The sequence below is a fragment of the Sebastes fasciatus genome, chromosome 23 (genome assembly GCF_043250625.1).
Source record: "Sebastes fasciatus isolate fSebFas1 chromosome 23, fSebFas1.pri, whole genome shotgun sequence".
NCBI lineage: Eukaryota > Metazoa > Chordata > Actinopteri > Perciformes > Sebastidae > Sebastes > Sebastes fasciatus.
Window position 1 is genome coordinate 19,581,808 of NC_133817.1, and position 22,967 is coordinate 19,604,774.

At 42.1% G+C, this 22,967-nt stretch overlaps 1 protein-coding gene and 1 long non-coding RNA gene across 12 annotated transcripts in view; both read left to right on the top strand.

Annotated features, from left to right (window-relative positions):
- The window catches only part of LOC141762322 (uncharacterized), a 30,930-nt gene extending 17,650 nt beyond the window's left edge, over window positions 1–13,280 (top strand). The window contains exon 3 of the long non-coding RNA XR_012592801.1: window positions 12,979–13,280. This is a non-coding gene — a long non-coding RNA (uncharacterized LOC141762322). The remainder of the gene's footprint in view (window positions 1–12,978) is intronic.
- A 1,183-nt stretch (window positions 13,281–14,463) lies between these two features.
- Window positions 14,464–22,967, top strand: part of dock4b (dedicator of cytokinesis 4b) — a 140,712-nt gene continuing 132,208 nt past the window's right edge. For all 11 annotated transcript variants that reach the window (XM_074626366.1, XM_074626367.1, XM_074626376.1 and 8 more), the window contains exon 1: window positions 14,464–14,718. In XM_074626366.1, coding sequence (XP_074482467.1) covers window positions 14,682–14,718 — 37 coding nt within the window. In that variant the 5' untranslated portion in view covers window positions 14,464–14,681. The remainder of the gene's footprint in view (window positions 14,719–22,967) is intronic.

Consider the following 22,967-nt stretch of genomic DNA (forward strand, 5'->3'; position numbering starts at 1 on the left):
TTAAAATGTTTGTATCAGTGGGGATCAACATATTAATTCCATTATATATATATATATATAGGCCTCGAGTTGATTGAAATGAGTCTGCACAAGCAGATACATGATATGTAATGGATTCAGTTCTGTTGTTTATGATATGCTTTATAATCATAAATCATGTCCACTGCTTCTTCAATTCCACCTCCTTAAATTCAACCTTCCCCTTTTTCACCGCCATGTCATCAAACTGCACTTCTGTATTTTCTGTATCACTGTACAAATGGTACGTGCTATCTAGACTTAGAAATAATATTCAATAGTATCTATTTATTGTTTGTAATGCATCCTCCAAAGAGCGTGTTCCTGTTTTGTTTGGTGAGCATAGGCTCTTACATGTCGTGTGTTTAGGCTGAATGATAGAAGCTCCTATTTTTGCTGGAGTTGGAGAGTAAACAGCTGGCTGAGGAAGCTTTGTCTGTTCCCACCTGGATACTTTGTTATAGCTGCTAAAGGAAACTCCATAAAACAGCCAGCATGGCTTCCCTGCAAAAAGAGAAGCTTAGTTATGAGTACATCAGATTTTCCTTTTCTTGTCTCCGTCTGCATGCTCAATCAGTGTCTTGCCTTTATCTACAGTATGCTTAAATCTATACTGCTGCCTCTCTGTCTCGCTCTCACACTGTCTGCCCCCCCCCCGTGAGTCTGTTTTCCTTCCTCCACTTATTGATTCGGATTTTGGCACTAACGCAATGTTCAAGGGAGTGTTACTTCCCGCTGAAGCAGCTGGCTGTTTGGTTGTGTTCATGTGTTTTACCCTCTGTGTGTGTGGACCCCCCTCTGCCTCTGAAACACAGACAAGACGTCAGTACTTGTAGCTTGTTGACACTCTTTTGTACCAATCACTTGAAGCTGTCTTCTTGAACTAAACTAGTGTGTGAAACATGGCTGGAATACCTTGCCTTTTTAAGCTATAAATACCATTTCATATAATCTCTCCTACTCTGTACACTCAAAATATTTCATTACAAATGGATGAAATGAAAACATTTTGTCATTGGCGTTTGGATTTGACTGTTAAACTACATCTTTGGCACAAAAAATGATGCATCCAATCCATCCCCCCCAACCTGCCACATGTATAAAAAAAGCCTCAACTCTCTCCAGAGAATTGCCAGAGAATTCATAATTTTCCAGCTCTCTTCTCCTCCAAGGTGCTTTTACCACAAATCCACCCTCGTAATGTATGCAGCCAGCACACACATCAAAGATACATAGATTGGTAGTGTGTGCATTCGTACATGTATGTGAGCTGCTAACAGGCATGCATGCGTACATCTTCAAAAGCACCGTGACTATAGGCCCTCGGGGCACGATTGCAAGGAATACAGGTTTTGATGTCAGATGCCCTTACAGTATGTGCCGCCCTTCATGGAGGCGCATTATGCTGCTCCATCGTGAAGGTGAATCACCAAATGTGATCACTCAAAGCAGTTTGTGACCACTGACCTTAAGTAAATACATTTCTGCATAGCATGTTGCAAGTCCTGCTAAGACACCGCTAAGGGGCCTCAGGGCTATAAATAGGTTGAACGCATGGCTTTATCACATAAAGGGGATTTGAGTTATTGGACTTTTGTTGCTACCGCCCAAGATCTGGTACCTATTCCTCCATAAAACAACTTGAAATTATGCTTCCCCTGGCTGCACACATGGGCGTTGTTCAGATGTGTTTCTTTATTCTTGTATTGATTGGGGATATAAAATATGTTTCCACAATTGTTTAAAGAGGACCTATTAAGCTTTTGTGCTTTTTTCCCTTTCCTTTAGTGTGTTATATAATTTTTGTGCATGTAAAATGTCTGCAAAGTTACAAAGCCCAGAGTCCACACCAAAGGGAGATACTCTCCCCCACAGAAACACTGCTCCTGAACTACCTGAAACACCTTGCTTCAAGTCCTATCTTTCCTTCCGTAACGTGGTGATGTCACCAAGTAACACATTTGCACAATACCTGCCTAGCGGCTAGCTTGGCATGCACTCAAACAAAGATGTTTAGAGCGGAGCTGGAGCGGAGTACGAAGAGTTTGGTTCAGTTGACCAATCACAACAGAGTGTGCCAGCAGACCAATCAGAACAGACTGAGCTCTTTCAGTAGGCGGTGCGGGAGCTCAAACAGAGCGTTTCAGACAGAGGGTGAAAGGAGGTGCTGCAACACAGCTGGTATGAGAAAAATAAAGCGTTTTTTGAACATTAAAACATGTAAATATGTTCTAGTAAAAACTAAAAATACAAGTATGTACCTGAAAATGAGCATAATAGGTCCTCTTTAATGTATCATCCACTTCAAAGTATTTACACAAATGCATGTGTACCTATAGAAAAAACTGCTGTGTGTAAATCAAATTGTTGCTCTATCTCATTCTTCACTGATTTATCACTGTTGGTAGTTTATACCAGAGACATATTAAGGTGCATTGTACCATTTCCTGGCACTCCACCACGCCGCACTCATTTTATTGATTTGGTCTTCATTTTAGAGTGCTGGATGTCATGTTCGGTTGATAATAGACCGGGCTGAGCATTCAGTGAAAAATTGCCGCAATCACGACAGGGATGCTGTTCAGAAATAGAGCAGACTGATGTAAGAAACCGAGCCAAAGGGCTTTTAAAGGTTATGTCAGCGCTCGTGACAGTTGGAGGAGAAAGGAATATCTGCCGGGACTCGGCTCTGTCTGTCAGGCCAGAGATGAGGGAGGGAGATAGAGGAGAGGGAAGCGAATGTGGGAAATAAGAAAGTCTAATAAATCGCAAGAATAAAAGGATTGTTGCTTTTTATCTCCTGGATTAAAGGTTGGACTGTCATCCACAGTTTGCAGTCTAGAAGGGTTTCAATTTCCCTCCAGGGGGATAAAAAGTGATTTTTTATATGAACAACACCAAAGAAATAAATAGAAATAAATGGAAGCCCTGCTCACCAAACAGTATTGTGGTCGGGCATGTTGGACACAATCTACTTTCTTCCCCCCTCAAAGGGATGTACAGTGGTGAGAACCGAGGGACTTTATAGTCTGAGTGGATTAAACATACCCGAGGTGATAAATCATAATGACAGGAACACAGTCGCTGTTTCATTTCCTCTATTTATTTCTCCAGGTGCCAGTCCGTCTTTCTTTCTATCACCCAACCTCTTACACATCAGTTCATTCACCGAGAAATGGTCATCTCCTCTTGCCTTTCGTAGCTGCAGCCGCATCTCAAATATTAACCATAAAAGATGCTCCGGTTGCAGAAGACATCTGACAGTCAGGGTTTGAGGACAGCAAATCAAACCACGAGGGCCTGACACAGAAGCACACGCAGGCCTGATATCCAGCTGCCCTGACATTTGGAAGAGAAGTCTTTTTGATGTGGGAGGCAGAATGGAGCTGTGTTTTTTTCTGTTTGCTTCAAATCTGTCCAGAGCTCGCTCTCTCTCTCTCTCTCTCTCTCTCTCTCTCTCTCTCTCTCTCTCTCTCTCTCTCTCTCTCCGCCTCTCACTGCATGTCTGTCTTTGTTTCTGTCAGTTTCATAATTTCAATCCTTTCTCTCTTTTTCCTGTGCTTGTATGTTTTATTTTTTTGTGTGCTTGAAATAGGCCCCTGCATATGTGTGAGTGTTGGTTGAGGATATCTATGTAATGCACTCCTGTCTGCAGCAAGTGGAGCAGACCCCTTCACCTCGCTGTCAAAGGGTTATCAGAGTAAAGCCTGGTGTGTCTCCCACTGAGCCATGAGGCACAGATCTCCCCTCCACCGCCTTTCATCTGTGCCTTAATGCAACTGCACTGAAAGCACACACACATATTATTCATTTGCCACTCTGTCACATTCATTTTCTACCCTCTTTTCTCCTACTTATAAACCCTGATTTCTAAACCATCAAGTACATTTGATGCTGCATGCAGCAAATCTCCTCAGCGTTAATGAATGTTGATTTTTCAGTGACAATTATTTGGTATTGACAAGTGTTGATTGGAGTGTTTGTTCACTGATAGAGCCGATGCAGCTCTGGGTTTGAGTGTTCGAAATGATCCAAAAGGTGTTCGCTTGACTCCGACGGTGCCGCAGACATTAACATGCACTGACTTAGTGCTGAATTTACATCCTCACTTAAATTAGCATTGATTATTTCACCGGGTTAACATGTACACAGAGTTAAATACAGAGTGCTGTTGTCAGCCCTTACTAAAAAGAAGTTTATTCAAGTGTGCTATGAGTATACTTCTTTTAAACTTAAAATTCAATTTAATTTTTATGTACTTATCAGAGATATACTTAACTAAAGTATACATAAGTATACTTGGCTCATACTGACAATTATGCAGAAAAGTCTAAGTATATTTGGCTTATACTGACAAGGAAACAGAAAAGTCTAAGTATACTTGGCTCATACAGACAAGTATACAGAAAAGTTTAAGTATACTTGGCTCATACTGACAGGTATACAGAAAAGTCTAAGTATACTTGGCTTATACTGACAAGTACACAGACAAATCTTAGTATACTTGTCTTATACTGACAAGTATACAGAAAAATCTAAGTATACTTGGCTCATACTGATAGGTATACGGAAAAGTGTACTTGCTTCTACTGACAAGTATACAGAAAAGTCTAAGTATACTTGGCTTATATGCCTACTTGTACTTAATCTTTTGATCGGGATGTACTTAAAAAAAAGTATAATTAAGTATTCTTGCCTTATAGGCCTACAGAAAGGTATACTTGGCTTGTAGTTGTGAGAAAGAGAGCCTATTAAAGTGTGTATTGAAAAAATGTTTTAATGCTGTGTGAAATTCATAAATTCATGATTTCCTCTCACATTGTGCTGGTCTATTGTTCATGACAATGCAGCACAAAGACCTGTAAATGATAGACTGTAAGTGTACAACATGTGAGACTATAGTGCCCGACACAGCTTCTCGGCTGCTTCATATCCTGCTGGGATTTGTAATTCTGTTGACTTATCTTTCCAGATCAGTCTTTCCTGCTTCTGGTTTTGCTGACAGGCCAAAGCCACTCTATAGTACTCGACCATGCTCAAACACACACATACACACAGAAAAATAGCCTCAAGAAAAGCCCTTATTTGTGTCTTTCTGCACAGTTTGAAGCATGGATGCAAAGAAAAACTAAAGCAATGCTCAAACGAGTTGATTTTCTTTCTGATTTCTAAGGTCCCGGAAGCTGTCAGACCTTCCCACTAGCACATGAGCTCATCATAATAACAATAACTAAGATAATCATATAACGTCGGAAATCCCAGATCTTGATCACCACCGAAATGCAATTAACCGATCCGTTGACCTTGGGTTATCTCTCCACCAAATTTGAGTTGAATGAAATCTGGACAGCATTGTAAGATAAGTAAGTTTGTTATGTTAAAAAAAGTCCAATTAAAAAGATAATTTAGCCAGCTGACGGATTGTTCCAGGAGCCCTGATTGCTAATCCCGCATATGTTTGACTTCATAATAACATAAAACATGTTCTCACACAGCATTTCATACACCAACATATTCACTGGGATCATAAATGACATCATTTCTTTACCTTATGTAAGCAGATCTATATGGAAATTCATATTTGCCTTCTGGATATCAACTCATTCTCTCTGCAGCCATGTTTTTACCAGAGATAACCCTAACTGCTGACTTTCAGCTAAATCTAAGCATTAGCGATTACAGTATGTAATTCCAGCCGCTGGGGTTGATAGCACTGCATGCTGTCACAGGTGTCACAGGCCACAGTTAAAGATGTCAGCATGTTTTTATGTTATTAGTCCATGTAAACATGCAGCCGTGGTAATCACAGCCCTCGTGACATTTTTATGCACCGATCGGAAAAGCAGAAATTACCAGCTCACCCTGTAGCGAGTGAATCCTATACACCACGTCTTTATGCGGATTACAGGATGTAGGTGGGGCGGGTACACTCATCGCAGCACAGACTGCTCCTCACACCAACACCCACACACCAACAGGCGGACAGAACGGCTAAACACCAACCAGAAAAGAGCAAACAGCACTTAGCTGAGAGCTGGTCGCCCTGTTGCCAGTCTGTGGTTTTACAGATATGAGTAAGAAAGATGACTAAGCATACAACAAAACAAAAGATTGCATGTTTTTTGCACATGGACTCTTTATGTGTTATTTAATCTGCTGATGAATCTTTCATTTTGAGGAACAGTCAAAACAAGTGGATCATATTTAGGAAACTGTGTAGCTTTTCTTCTCCTATCCAGTTCTACTTCTGTATTCCTAATAATCCACTTTTAGCACCTAAAATGTCATCACTTCCTTTACATTAGCTCATGTTTCGTGGGAAAGCCCATTGCTTTTTGCTGAAACAGCAAATGGTAATGCTTTTATGAACATGTCAGATAAAAGCAGCTTCTCATTTCTAGCCAGCAAATTGTTGATTTTTATCAGTTGGTAGCTAATTAAACTAATGACAGCTTCATTTGTTGGTTGAAAATGTCATCAGCTGACGTTTTAATGTTTCAAGCTGACCCGTTTTCAATCAGAAACCCTTATAAAATATGCACTTGATGGCTATATCATGATATTGTGCTAAAAGCAACAAAACACTGGTATCATAAGTAAAATAAGGACAGATATAAGACCAGACTGTTATTTCATTCTAAAATAACCCCACAGAGCCACTAATGTTAGCCTTCGCTCTGTGGAGAAATACTAAATCTGTACAAAATAAGCTTTTTTGAAATGCTCTTTGGCCTTGGAAGTAACAACGGGTAGGTGAGTAGTTTCCAAACTGGTGTCCAGGGACCCCCGAGGGTCCTTGAGGGGGGGTCCAGGGTGCTCCCCGCAAAAAGGGGAATCATTTATTTTAACTATAATTCCATCCATAACGATGACAGAATATATGACTATTTTGGTCCTGGGTTTCATACACTTTCAGATGGGGGACCTGGAACATACGTAAGCCTCTCAGATGGGGGTCTGTGGTCTAATTTGTGTCACTTTCGGGGCCCTTGATATGAAAAAGCTTTGGAACACTGGGTTAGGTCACTACTGTAGGTAAAGTAGTAGCCTAAGCTATATGTATGTAGACATCCTAACCTATGCAGCTTACATTAGTGCAGACAAACATTCTGTTCAAACCGTTTCTTACGCTCTCTTACTCTTGTGTTTTTGAAAGGCTGAATAAAAAAAGAGTCAATCCTCCAAACTCTTTAAATTGTGAGTATTGCTCTTACCACTGCTTCAGCATTGTGGACAAATCCAAAGCTTGACAGGCTTGCTGTGTCTGGTTATGTTTGCTAAGCTATGATTGGGCAATCTATGTTTTTGCGAACGGTCAATTGGATATTTCAGCCACACTTATTTTTATTTCTATATTTATTTAATTCTTATTTTTAAGTCTTTTAAGTATTACTCTTAAGTTACAAAATATGACTTGTTAAGACACACATTTTTCTCTGTGTGTGTGTGTGTGGGTGTAAGAGGGTGCTGTGATGTTGCATGAAACATGTATGTGGGTCGGTGGGTAGGTGTGGAGAGGGGACACATTGCCAAGGATTGCTTTCAACTTGCTAACACATACAGCCATTTATGACAGCCATCTGTCCAGCATGTACGTGTGTCTGCATGTGTGCGTGTGTGTGTGTCTGAGTGTACATACACTCGCAGGCACAATTATGTTTTCACTGGTGGGTGTCGGGGGTCCAGGTGGCTGTATATTGTAATATTGCACCCACAGTGTGCAACAGCACGAGGGACGTGGGAGCCCCGCAGTGCATTTAGTTAGTCATAAAAACACATTCCCGATCTGGGAGCCCGCAGCTACCACGAACCAAAAGACTGTAACCTGAGAACAGTGTGGTTTTTAGGGTTACAACTCATCTTGGTAACATGACTCAAAAGAAAGTGGTTTAGCTGACCAATACAGTCTGTCTTCTTTTGTTTACCACGCCATAATCATCATGGACTAGAGGAACACTCGCAATCATACAGCGCTGTGGAAGTTTTTAAATGAAAATGTCTAGATTGTTACCAGGGTGGCAAATGCCCACATGATATATTATTGTGGGCGGCTGAAGAGCTTGTCTTTTCTTTGGCTTGCGGATGAAAAAGACCACTTCACAGGCTGAAGGAGACAAAAGATGAGGTTTGGTATAAAGACGACTGACTCCACTTGTTGATATCTTGAAACGAGATCATGGCTCAGATCCCATGAGCATCAAAGATCTTTGGCAATGAGTTGAAAACTGAAAAGTCTTCGTGACTGAAGAGGCAACGATTTCTTTTCAAATGTAAAAAAAGCAGCTTGAAATATATAAAATAATTATATCTTGCCCCGACTGCAGTGACTCATAAGCTTGTTGATGGTTAACGTTTTGGATGCATCAGAGAAGCGGTTAGACTAGATAAGAGAGAACATGGGAGGAAACACTGTACTTTTCGGTCTTTTGATTCCCACGGTGAACACTTTCAGGTGACAGGATCCTTTCCTGTACTGGAAATCAGATTTTTATAGCTTCTGAGTGCGGTTTTGCATATCAAACCGATGAAAAATCATCCGTTGGTGCGTTCCGTGTTGATGCTAAGGAGGGAGACGGAGGAGGTCTATTTTTACATCCAGCCAAAACAAGGTTTGATGTGAAGGCCCAGCGGAGAGGAGAAAAAAGTAGAGCTGCTCTCATCCAGAGTCTCTACCGCAGATACTGCTCCATCATTCATGTTGTTCAGATGGAGCCTGTCAAGGATAATGCTCAGATATCTGGCTCAGATATCTGGTAATACATCGCCTTTCATTGGTTTTGAAGGGTTTTCAGCAGCAGTAGGCCTAGAAGTGAGGCTTGAAGGATGGACTTGAGCTGGTCAGTCCACCGCTTTGGTTCAGAATGAAACTGCCATGAAATTTGGTTCACACATTTATTCCCCTCAGGATGATTTGTCATAACTTTTATCATCCCTTAACTTCTTATCTAGCTCAATTGCCATGTGACCGGAACTTGGCGTTCCTTCACCAGATTTCACAATGGCGGTGGCGTCACAAACTTTCTTATTTTACAGCTAAACCGTGCACTACAAGATGATTCTGAAAACATCTGAGGAGAGAAATAGGCATTAAGGTAACATAATATTGATTCATATTTGATCAGCGCGGCCTAGTTTGACCGTTTTGGCGGAGTTTGCAAGTGATTGACAGCCGGCTCTCATAGACAGCAGATGGACAGCAGACCTCAGATCAACTCTTACTGCTTGTTTTCCTCCGGTCTGTGAAATCTTGCAGATGCTGTTAGGAGCACCAGAGGACAAACTAAGATAGTAAAAATAATAGCAGTGTCAACGTGTGCATGTTAGCATACTGATGTTAGCATTTAGCTCAAAGCATTTGGGGAGTTAAAGGCACAGTGGGCAGGATTTGGGTCTTTCGGAGACTGCGGTGATTGGTTTGTCCGTTCTGGGCTACTGTAGAAACATGGCGGACTCCATGAAGAGGACCCGCTCCCTATGTAGATATGAAGGGCTCAAGCTAAGCAAACAAAAACACAACTATTCTTAGTTTCAGGTGATTATACACTAATGAAAACATAGTCATGAATATTATATTCCATTTCTGTTCATAGATCCCCCAAAATGTTTTTTTTTTTCAATTTTATCTCACTTTTCCACTCTTTCACAGGGCTTGTATTATTTGTAGGTCCCACTGTATTGGCTTCTGTATATGTGTGAACTGTGTTTCTTTCTAACAATATGTGTTTATATCTATGTATGTACATGCACATGTGTATATAGATCCACATGTTTTGTGAATATGACTAGGCTTTTATGGGTGGATTATACCCTAAGAAGGTATTACACATTACATAGAAAGAGCAAATGACTAATCCCTTTCGAAGCTACAGTAAACGTGCCAATACTGTAAATGTTCTGTCTAGGAAAGGCAAAGTAATTAAGGCCATGTATGAAGATCCTTCATCGGAGGTATTGGGCTGTGAAATCCATCCTTCATATGGTACAATATACAGAGAGGGGTGCTCTTCTTATAAGGCACAGGCCTGTTTTCATGGCTATATTTAGAGGCCTGTTTACTGGAGGTGAGGATATTGCCGGCTGCGTGTGAGCTGAGGGAGGCATATGTTTTTCCCCCCATCTGACCTACACTTCCTGGTGTGAATTAAAGCAAAGCTGAGAAGTGCTGAGAAGAGGTGATAGGCAGTGGTCTCTCGAGATAAGCTGGTGTAATTTTTGCTCCAACTGTCCAGCAAAGAAAATCAGCCTTGTGTCATCTCACTTTTTGACAAATAAACCGGTTGTATTTATAGTGGTTTGATGCCCAAAGGGGGGAAAATGAGAAGAAATGAAAAAGAAACCAGGGTTGTCCTTAAATGAAACCTGAAAGCTCGACTATGGCTTTAAAACGCATCGCTGACCATGTCGTCTCGCATCTCCTTTACAACTTGTTTGTGTTCCAAAAGCAATGGAGTCCTGGCTGATGCTGAAGCAAAGAACAAATCTCTTCTATCCTCTCCTTTTTGATTTATGCGCCACAGATGTTGCCTTTATGTGTGGCCATGGGCCAGAGATGAAAAGAGGCTGGTGGTTGAGTGGCGGAAATGCTGAGCAATCTTCAGAGCCCATCTGGGCTATAGTGGAGCTGTCTGTGTAAATGACCCGACTTCATCTTCCTTCCATCATCTTCAGTCGCACTCGCAACTTTGACGCCCGCAAGGGAACATATGGGACACCTGATGAAACTCGGAGCAAACATGAGGAGGTGTACGGACACTGGGGATGGACAACGGATAAGAGGAAAGGGAAGGGGAGATGAAGGGATGAAGGGATGAAGGGAAGGAGAAATCAAGCCCAGAATCCAGGGTGACTCAACCGGTCCTCAGTCCACCACCATAATCCTTTCACAGTGTGGTCAGTGAACAGATACGCCACCTTTGAGCCCTCTTCTTCCTTTTGTTTCCCTGTCTTCAGCCCCTCAGCTGCCGCTTCATCATTCTCTGTCAGTCTGAGGCTTACAGTGTCACATGGTTACACATCACAGACATCGAAAGGACGGAAAATGTGTCTCTAAATATACTGAAGATTGGTATTTTTAGCCACACTGGCAGCGTGGTTCAATGGAAGGCGAAGTTGATTGGTCCATCTGTTGGTCGGTTCACCACTTTGGTCCAGACCATAGACTATATATATAAGAAGTGGACGTAGTCACCGTGACGTCATCCATTGGTTTGTGGACTGCCGTTTTGAAGCCTCAAGTTTGTCATTTTTTGCAACCATAAGTGCTATTACTTAATGAACATCATGCTGTATTGAAGAAGACTTGAAATTAGTGACTGAGACCATAAACTCATGTTTTCAATGTTTACGGAGGTAATAAATCAAGTGAGAAGTAGGGTCATTTTCTTATAGACTTCTATACAATCAGACATCTTTTTGCAACCAGAGGAGTCGCCCCCTGCTGGCTGTTAGAAAGAATGCAAGTTTAAGGCACTTCAGCATTGGCTTCACTTCTCAGACCCGGAGTTGCCCACTGGTCCAGACTGACATATCTTGACAACTATTGGATGAATTGTCATAAAATCTTGTACATAAATTCATGGTCCCGAGTGGATGAATCCTACTGTCTTTGGTGATTCCCTGACTTTTCATCTAGCACCATCATCAAGGAAATGCTAGCTTATTATGCTATTGGTTGACACTATAAAAACTGTGATAAAAAGCATGTACATAAAACGTTCTTTACAAGTATTGCATTCACACTTCATCATTTCAGTCCGGTCACATTTAGCTGTAGGCAGTCAACAGCTCTGTCTTTTCTCATCTGTTCCATTCCTGTTGTCTTGTTTACCTTACCATATTTTTTTCACCTCCATCACAGCCGAAATTTGCCGGCAGCCCAAAGTTTGCGCAGGGATGTAGATCACATATAGTCTAGTTTCCACTTTCTAAAAGAGCACACTGGCTCCAATCTCCTGTCCTCGCAGGGATGAATCCGTTGGGCTTCTGTCTTACTTTGCTCCCCGGCTTATGATTTATTCATACGTGGAGTAGAACATTCCAACAACCCCCCGCACCCACCCTAGTACACCCACAACCCCCCACTTCTCCAATCAGAAATATCGAAGGAGGCCGGATGGGGATGAAGCAGAGCAACACTGTACAATAATCCAGCTCTATCTGCTGCTCTGCTTTTTAATCATTATTATACATAAGGTATTGTTGTGTAGTGAGAGAAACCGAGTGGAAAGAAAAAGGGGATGACCCATGATGCCCTAAGCACGTAGCATGTTCTTTAACCTACGCCAGCAGCGAGCCTCGGGTTGCTTGCTTTTTCATGGCACACACATTCATAATTCACCATGTAAACTACAAAGGTGGACATGCGAACTAGTGATGAGACAGAGAGAAAAGAGAGGCACATTTGACACTTCAAAGCATTTTAATGCACCATTTGCAGCATGGGAAATGAACGTGCATTAGAATGGGTTTTTACATTAAAAAAATCCTTTGTACTCATCACAACACCAGCTACACCAAGGCAGGTGATGAGAGTTAGTAGGGAATGAAAGAGGGTGGGGGTGTATGGGTGCTATGGATTTATTAGATGGTGAGTACATGGCTCATAAAAAATGTGTGGCATTGGGTGTGCATGCGCTCCCCCAAACTCACTCTCTCCTGCACATACGCATACAGAGAGCTATGTGTTGAACTCTTTCATTTTGGCTTTGGAACTCCCTCCAGCTTTCTGCTTCCTCTCATCCAGTCTCATGTATTTTTCATTGCACCAGTTGTCCCAGTAGAAGGCCTGTATGTCCAAGACGGGACTCTTCACTGTTTCAAGGTCATGTTCTCCACTAATACCCTGAAATGAGGGGTCTAATGCGAATGTGAAAGTGTGCTTACATGTCTTGTTATAGGGGGAATATCAGTAGAAAACACTTTCTTTCTTTCTTTCTTTCTTTCTTCCTTTCTTTCTGATAGGCTAACTATACATAGAAAGGCGTAGAATACTCTGATTGCTGTGAAGATGCTACAGATAATGTGATCTTCAGCGTGACCGTGGTATATACTACAAGTCCCAGAATGCATCGCTCTCAATTCTCGCTGCGCTGGCTATGCTGCTGCATTCAAGTACTCCTCGGAACTCCGGGTTTTGTAAATCACAGCAGCTGCCTGCAAACTCAAGTGGTTGTGATATATAAAATAATAACAACTCAGGTTGGACATGTTGCTGAATCTATTATATTTGGAGTAATGAAACAGTCCGTCACTTGAAGAGGTCTAATGTAAGTTTTCATCATTTAACTTGTTTTATAGCAAGTATTTATGTTTGTTTGGTGGATTTGGTGATACCTGTGGTGATGGTCACATCAAATGTGTTGTTAGAAGGTTATAGGATACATATATGTATCACTTCCACTATCCATATTACTTGTTTCAAATGTTTTTATTGTGAAGTAACCTCATGTCAGTAACAGCAATGTCACACATACAGTCACTTTAATGCTGTTAGTTGCTTGACCTCTGTTTTATAGATTGGGTTAGTTTAAATGTGTGCTGTTACTGTAGTGGGAATGGCTAATGAATAGCACCAATGAAACCTAATGATGTGTTCGTCGTGAACGAGCCGGTTCAAAGAGCCGGCTCTTTTAAGTGAACGATAAGAGCCGGCTCCCGTCTGAGACGTTTTTTTTTTTTTCTTTAATTAATTCAAGGCAGAATGAAAGGATGACCTTCTCCGCGCCACGGGCACTCCATGCACTGACTGTGACTGAATGTTGTGTTAATGACGTCCATGTGACCAATCGGGTAATGACAGACAAGGATCATACCATCAAGCAGGCGGGGGATGCGTGGCGCACTGACAGTCTACAGGTAAAGAGCAGGAGGGAGAGGAGGAGAGAAAGAGAGAGAGAAGTGCGGTGCGCGAATAGCAGACAAGATGAGTGACAGTCGGAAACGAAGCAGCATGTAAAATTATGGTATTCTGGAAATTATAAGGTTTAGTATAATTATATAGAATAATTTAAGTGATATATGTGCACACATACTAATCATAGGTCAAAACCGCGCTAAATTTGGCTGAATTATAAAAGGCAGAAGTGGTAAAACGAAGAGCCGTTTGGGAGCCGAAAGAGCCGGCTCTTCTTGGTGAGCTGAGCCAAATGATCTGGCTCACTAAAAAGAGACGGAATTCCCATCACTAATGAAAACGTACAGGCAATAGAAAAGCTAATGATACAAAATCACATGTAGCCGAATAAACCCGATATTTTCAATAGTTTAACACTTACACAGAGCAACGTAGTGTTTTTGTAAGTTAATGAAACAGCTGATATCTAATAGTTAAAGGTTAATTTAAATACGTCAATTTAAACATCAGAGACTGGTACAGCTGTCATGTTTTCCGCCCCCTATGTTACGAAGTGGGAAATGACAGAGATTCTCATTTCGCAGGGCCCTCATATTTCCGACAGCACGAGAAGGCAGCACGTCTCCATACCACTACTAGCAGCAGCAGCAGCAGCAGCAGCAGCAGCTTTCTCTGTCTGTCTGTAACCTAAACAATGAGTCGTACTACAGACCGGAGGAAAGCTCACCAGTAGAGAAATGCGTTACCCAGCACCGAAACCCTGCTTCTCGCTGCTATTCCGACCGATCACTTAAATGTGCCGACCGTAAACATGTGGATACCTACGGAACATGAGAAATACGGCGTCGGTAAGTTTATTGCTCTTTATGTATTTAAAACTGCGTCCAGTCACATCCAGTTTGTAGGGCATGTGTGGTTTCTCTAGAGGTGAACTGATGCTTTCCAGCACTGCGAATTGTTATGTTGTTTTTTTCTCACTGGAAGGCATCAGATCCGTTTCTACCAGTCCATGATGAGAGGATTGGATCGCATCTGACTGCCACATTGCAAAGCATAGATAGGTTGTCTCTCTGTGACCCCCCCATGGTTTACTAAATGAACAGACACATTTAGATTCTTTTTTTTTTCTCCTGATTTCCCCTATTTCCCCTTGCAATGTCAGGTGGGAAATAGTCTGCTATTTTGACTCAGATGCTTTGTATTTGTGTTATGTTGTGTTGTGTTTGAATGGGGGGGAAATCAGCTGCTCTCCAGTCAGGATATTTTCTGCCAATTCTTCGAAAGAAATACAAATCTGATGGGAAACATATTCTTTATTTTGGTGTATATGAATTTAAGATATTGCATTAGACCCTGAGAGGTCCTGGATGAAATGTGTGTGTCTCCCTTGGTGGTGCATTGTTCCAGGCAGTTGAAAGGAGGCTCTGGATCAAACACTGAAGTGAGACAAACAAGCGACAACAACAAGCCAAATGTAGGGGAGAAAGAAAAAAAAAATCCCACACAGACTTTGTCCTGTTGGTGTGGTTGGAATGTCTTCTTTGCTCGTCTTTACCCGCAAAAACAAACAAACAGAGGGATCTCATTGAGATGCTGAGAGGAGGTTTTAAATATCTCATAATGATATTCCCCAGAGATATTGGTGTGTGATGCTCTGGTCCCTACATGATCCCACAGCCTCCCTGAAAACCAGCCAATGACCATTTTGTAATCTTTACAAGGATGCCAGTAAAAAGTGGCTAGTAAAAAACTACAACTATATGATAATAAGATTATACATTTTTCCTCATTGTGCTCTCTTTTCTTGTCTGTAGAATAGAATATAAAAGAAAGCTTTATTGTCATTGTATTAAATACAACGAGATCCACAGTTGCCACTTCTGGTCAGTGCTTTAAAACAAATACTTGACAAGACTAAATGAGGCAGATAAAACATATAAAAGGTAAAAACACACACAGTTATAAAGCAAATAAAACAGGTAAAGTAGATGTAATAAACAAATATAAACAGAAGTGTTACACTAGAAGTATAAAATATAAAAATATAAAATATAATAATAGATAGTAGCCTATCTGGTTGCATTATAATGTAGGCTCCTAATTTAAATGTTGCTTACTGTCCAAAAACGCCACCTCGACCTGAAATCAGTGAAGCACAGTGAACCAGAAACTAGCCTTTGGCCTCTCTCTGTCACACTCTGTGGCTTGGCCACTTGACTGCTAAATTTCCCCCTGGTACTTGTTTCCCTTCTCTTGTCCATGTCCATGTAAAGCCTTGATACCCACTAGTACAGTCACTGTGCAGTTATATTATACTTAATCCTGTGCAGGGCAAAGTCCCCCCAGAGCCCACAGCTCCCATATTTTTGATAGGGCCGAATAGATTTATTCCATTTAGCCTCTTAAACCCATCTCATTCTGTCAAAGTTCACTTGGCCGGATAAAAAGGAAGACATTTATTTTGAAGGCTAAATACTCACCATTGTCCCCAAACTGCAAGAGGGCGCCCTGTTAATTGGATTAAGTCTCTTTATCCATTTCGTTCTTCAATAACAGCAATGAGACTCATTTAATTGGCTGTGATTTATTTTTTAAGACATGTTTTGGCAACGGCACGCTTCTTTGTGGCCTGCTCCTTTTTTTTTTTTAGGAAGGAAACTAGGGTGTTTTCCTGTTATGAAATTCAGGTTACGTGATACACAAACACACGCACGTATGTTTTTTTTTTTTCAGTCTGAAGTTCTGAAAGCTGTTCTGATGTGCTTTTTGTCTTTGGTTTTGTTTGTGCTGTACATTCTCGATCCGTGTCTGGAGAGGAATTCATTCACTCTGTTTTAAGTGGATCAATGGAGACTTTAGAGAGACTATTGAGTGCTTTGAGGGGTATCATAAGGGCCGGTCATGCTACAAAGGAACTAGTTCTTGTGACGTAATGGGACCATAATTTACTAAATGAACATCATGCTGTATTGAAGAAGACTTGAAACTAGCGATTGAGACCATAAACTCATGTTTACAATGTTTACTGAGGTAATAAATCAAGTGAGAAGTAGGCTCATTTTCTCATAGACTTCTATACAATCAGTTGCAACCAGAGGAGTCGCCCCCTGCTGGCTATTAGAAAGAATGCAAGTTTAAGGCACTTATGCATTGGCTTCACTTCTCAGAATCGGAGGTTGCTGCTCGTTGTCAACACAGAAATAGTTCTACCTCCGCTCAGCTGGTCAATCACTGCATGAAGTGGGCATGAATGTCGGATTGGCGCTTGTGGCAAGTTACAGAAATTGTTGAACGCAGCCCCTCTTCCAGTTCCTGTGTCAAAAAGATGTGGGGGAAGGGGGTTTTGCAAGGCTGTTTGACCTTCTGACGAGCACTTCTGATGAAGCATACAGGCGCCAACACAAAACTGTCCAAGTAGCCCTGCATGAATCATTTAATATTAATCAGATAATCCCAATGAAATGAAAGACTTTCACTTTGCTGTTGCTGAAATGTTTGTGGCTCAGCATGGTTGTTGCAATATCGTTACACATGACAGAATATTCCATTAGCTGGTCTCTAAGTTCACTTATTTTGCAGGGGAAAGGATAACCAAATGTTTATCCTTGTGGCAAAATAACCTCACATCAGCAATGACCATTGAGCCACCAGATTGAATCTCACCCTAAATTATTCATGCCAGGATGAAAAAACTGTTGCCTTTCCACTAGTCTCCACAGTTTATAGCAAAAACACTACCTGAAATGGTACTGAGCTAAATCACGCCTCAGTACGATTAACATCATTGATCCACATCTGTTTCTACTTTTCTGTCCAGTCCTGTTGGACCTTTCATGAGTATCCCTGCTGTAGAATTGCTACGATATCTAAATGTTGGTTCAAGTAAGTCCCTACCTAAGCCATTTTAAATGTGATCTCCTCCAGGTGCTTTCAGCGAACATTTTATCCCCTTTTGACAGGGAGGGCTGGCTAACTAAAAGGGCTTGGAAATCCTTGGATCCTTTGCAGGAACATTTGATCTCGAGCCAAATCGAGATGAGATCAGAACATTTCGCTGTGTAATTGGAAGGTTGTGGCGTTTGATGTCGATTCGCCTTACCAGCGGAGCGGGACCCTGGGAGGACGGGGGGCCACTGCTGCCATTGATGAAATATGAATGGACTCTCGGCGAGCTGATGTTAAGGCGCCCATTAGCCCACCAGTGGAGTGATTACTGCTTTTTAACCCGGAGCAAAAAGGTTGGAAGATTGATGAGACGATGTTAATATCTGATTCCTAAATGGACTTGGGATGTGGAGACATTAGATTGAGCCAAGAGGGAGAATCTTTTGTATCATGTTTTTGAACACAACGATGCGGTTGCTAGTAAAAAAATGATAAGATCAGGACGTTAGATGGTGAAGAGTTGAGATTACTGGATGACAGATGTACCCAAGAATGTCTTTCCAATAGCTACATAAGTGCATGATGGATAATCTGTCACAAATGTCAACAGAAGACAAACACACTGTGACTTAATCACCGACTACAGAGCATACTCGAGGCCGCATTGTGTCATGTTTAGTATAGACGACGTAGAGTTAACGCCGTAGACAGACAGAGTGAGTGAGTGAGGCCTTTCTCCTCATTAAGGCCCTCTGATCCAACCAATCAAGCATGTCATTGCTCATCATAATTTAGACACGTAATTAAACCGTTTTAATGAGCTGGTTTGGGTTTGTGTGCGTGCAAGTTGAATTCTTCAGAAGCTTGAATTTGTTTCATTCGTTGAGTGGCGTGGAAAACGGGACTATAGCAGCATCAGATAAAGCGGCCCGATTGAATGTTCCTGGCTGCGATGGAGGGCCGATGTCGGGCCTGAGGGTTTTTCCTGCTCTCCCATGGCTGACATCGCTGGTTCCTCCCTTGGGGGGATGTCGATGCGGTTGTTGGGGGATGGAGGAGGTGGAGGTGGAGGGGGTGAGGGTGCTGGCGCGTGTCAGGGGTTGACTCATTGTCGGGGCGTCCGCCCTGCCCTGTTACCCCCAAATTCACCCCCTCCTCCCTTACACCCCCCCACTCCACAGGGGATTAGCAGGTTGTTTTGGAGGGGGCCCCAAGGCCCATTCCACCATTATACCCATGATTCCCTAATGCAGCAAGCCCCAGGGCGATGTATGTGAGAGGGTATGGGGGAGGAGGAGGTGTGGTGAGGTGAAGCCTACCAGCTTGTAATTGCTTCCTCGCCCGGCGCTGCCTCGTCTCCATCTGCAGAGATAGCACCCCTTCTCCTCCGCGTGCACACACCATTTGCAATCATTCAACATGGAGGGAGACCGTAGGAGGGCTCCCTTGTGAATTGAACAGATGCAAATAAAATAGAGAGCAAGAGAGTTAACCACCCAACCCCGCCACTACTATACACAAGCTGTTGTGTGTGTGTGTGTGTGTGTGCAATCACGTAAGGGTTAAATAAATCTACATGGACCTGTGACATATGACGGGCTCAGCGAGCGTTTTATTCATTGCTGATTCACCCCCCCCCGACAATAATACCCATTGTAGCACAAAACATGGGCCTGAGACGGCGAGGACGGAGTTGGAGAAATGCCACCGCTAGTTCGTTTGTGTTATCTAATTAAATCATGCTCTATTTATTACGGAGCCCTCAATTATGAAAGAAAGACACGCAAACTGCACAATCTGTTTGTTTGGATTCAGAAATCAGTGAAAAGATAATTGTGTCATCTCAGTTATATTTTGTGGAAAATATTTCCTTTTTTCTTTTTCCACCTCTTTCCAGCTTGTCGTTACCACGCACACTGGGGATACCCTCGTGAATCCCATTGGAGTTGGCGACACAAACAAACCAATATGCTGTAATCGTCTGTCCATGTCCGTGTATAATGTTGAGACAGACAGGCAGCTGGGGGGGGGGGGCATTCCTGCGTTTCCACTCCAGTGGCGGTCTAGCGTGCTCGCTGTAGGGAGATGATGCCTCTGCTCCGAGATGGCCGAGCGATTTCCAGTTTACCAGAATGCATGTGGCTCTTGTAATGGACATCATTTTACATGGGCTTCACATGAATTATTAGGTTTCAAATGCCTGTCTGGCGATTGCTAAAATCTTTCTTAGAGGCTCACTTGTGCACTGATCAGAAAATGAAATTTGGTAATGCGATTTCCTTTCCTTTCAAGATACTGAATGAAATTTGTGGTCAACCTTTTTTGGCCGGCCTCACTGTTATGAAATACTCTGTGCCTGTGATCGGCGGGCCTGTTGTGGTGTAGTACGGTCGTGGTTCCCCTTCCTCGATATCAATCCGTGATCCCTATGTGAGAGAGGTTAATGGGATACGTCCTATTAGGAATTCAGCAGCTTAACTGATCAGTAGCGCTCCTGTGTGTATGCTTATGCTTGTGTGTGTGTGTGTGTGTGTGCGTGTGTGTTTGTGTCATCTGCGTGGGCCGGGGGAAAAATGACTGACATGCTATTTTCATAAACGAAGGGCGTCTGCCGGTGACAATCACTGTGATTGGCAGGTGAGAAGAGCTGTTTATGCGTCAAGAGACACTTGTTTTTCGTGCTCATTTATGGCAGAAAAAAAACCCGATTGCCTGCACTGGTCCAGCATCAGTTCTCTGTGCATGTGCGGCTGTAATCCAGGCTTGCATGTATTGACCATAAAGGAAGTGTAAATTGATTTATGGGAGCGTTTGTGTGGGTGACCCTGCACATCGTAACGACCTCAACGCTTCCATTTTCCCATAAAGCTCGCTTCAGTAATAGCTGCTCACCGCCAAGTTTCTAAAACTAAACACTGTGTTTAATTCATCATTAACGTGCTGATAAAAAAGAGTAGTTATGGTCTGTTCAGAATAGATCTTATAGCATTAATGTATTATTGATGGCTAGTAAAGTGTCACGGCTTGCTTAAAGAACATATGCATAATTTAAGAATGTAAAAGGCTAATGGTCGTGGTTGTCTCTGTCTTCAATTACCCTGTTAATTCGTGAATATAGAGTCGGCATCTAACACTCTCACTCACACAGTCACAGTGGGGGTTGTGTAACCAGAGGAGACTCATACAGATCGCTTTGGTCCTGTTCTTTGTTTTGCTCTGCAGTGTAATCTATATTCATCTCTGTGGGATGAGTGATTCACATCAGGCCACATCTGCATTGGTCGACTACCTTTACATGCACACGGATATATTATTCCAAACATGACATGTAAACAGAATATTCCATTTGGATATTCTGAATTAGGCCTTATTCTGAATGGAGCATTTTCCGATTAAGACATGCCGATATTATTCAGGTTTTAGGAGCATTCATTGGTCATGTATGCAGCACAGTCGGAATATGCATCTCAGTTCAAGGTTTTACAGCAGTTTGCGACACACGTCGTCTTGCCTGTTTACGGCTCAATGCGTTGTACACAAACCAGCCAGTTTGCAGAGATGCATGCCCAAAAGAAAAGCCCACATTTCTGGTTGGAAGGAGAAACACACCTACGTTTTTGGATATGCGCAAATATACCGCAACGCTGACCTTTTCAGGAAGGTGGTTGAAGGAATGAAAAGGGGGGACGCAGAGATGAGTATGCATAGCTGCATTTAAAAGGGAATATTAGGGGAATATTCATGTTCATTAGGCATGTAAACAGCTTATAAGGAGAAGGAATATTGTCTTTTTCGGAATAAGGGCAAAAAAAATTATATTTTGAGTATGTAAATGTAGTCATTGTTCACTGAGAATCAATTTTTTAAAGGATTGTAACCAATATACAGTATATGTACTGACTCAATTTGTCAGTGCTCTCTGGTTAAGGTCAGGGGATCATGGCAATAGCCTACATTTACTTGTCAAGATATGCTGCTGGCATGGCTAAAAGAGTATTTAGAAGAAACAACAACATGCTTTTCTTCAAATCAAGCTATCAAAAATAAGTATTGGTACCAAAGTATATCCTTAAACCTTGTTATTAGCAAAACATTGACAGCAGTATTAAACATTTTCTAAACATATACCCAGCCCTATTTGTGAAGATTTATCTTGTGACAGTCATACATGAGCATTTTCTAAAAGCTCTCATGCTCCATGCGCACATGAATATTATCTTTTAAAACCTTATATCCATTTTGCACAGTAAAAGATCAGATTCAAGTTGTATAAATCTCCAGCTTAGTGTGGATGTAATGCCACAACGAAGGGCTAACCCATTTGTGGGGACGTGACCTAAATTCCTCTTAAGTGCCAAGATACTTTTCACAAAATGATCCCTCGAAAAAGTGTAGCTCAACTCTGGTCAGTTCCTCTGAAAAGCATCACAGGTCACCGGGGACGCTGTCAGGAGTTTATCAGCGTGGCGACGGTCAGCAGTACTCTGTCAGAGAGACAGAGACAGACGGTGAAAGGTCTACAGACAGAAAGCTTGTAGACGCCATTGCTCAACCTTGACTGGCCGTTCACTCACAGCGCTGTCCGCACCTTGCTGGCAACATCATCTGTTCCCTCTTTTGTCTCGCGGTGGCTTAATTAAATGGAAATGCTATTGTATTTCTGTTGTATTGAATTGGTTCCCTTTGTTTCCTGTTCCCTCTCTTTGTACCCTTTTCTCTCTCCGGCTCATTCTTGCAGAGTGAACTGTTTCCAGAGACAGCAGATCACACTGTGATGACCCTTATCTCACTTTCTGCCTCTTTTTTCTCATCTATTGCTCAGTCATTCCTTTTCTGTCTGTGTGTTTTTTTCTATTTCTTTCTTTCAATAGCCCACTTCCCTCTATCTGTGCTGCAGTCTGTTCCACCTTTATCTCTCCCTTCCACATGTCGCTTTTTTCCCCCCTCCTCTGGATCCACACTCACCTGTCCTAGATAAGATACTGTGTGTGTGTTTGCCTCTCGTGTATCCAAGATTGTGTATTCCACGGTGCATGCATTTTTGTGGCTGTGCATAATCTAATGTTTCATATGTGCGTTTATATGCTTGTGTGCGCGTTTTTGTACGTCGTAGTATTTCAGTGTGTGTGAGTTTGCAGCGGCCTCAGTGGACTCTAAGTCTGAAGATGATAAAGCACTACAGACGCCCCACAGGCTTTGGAGTAGAGCTGTA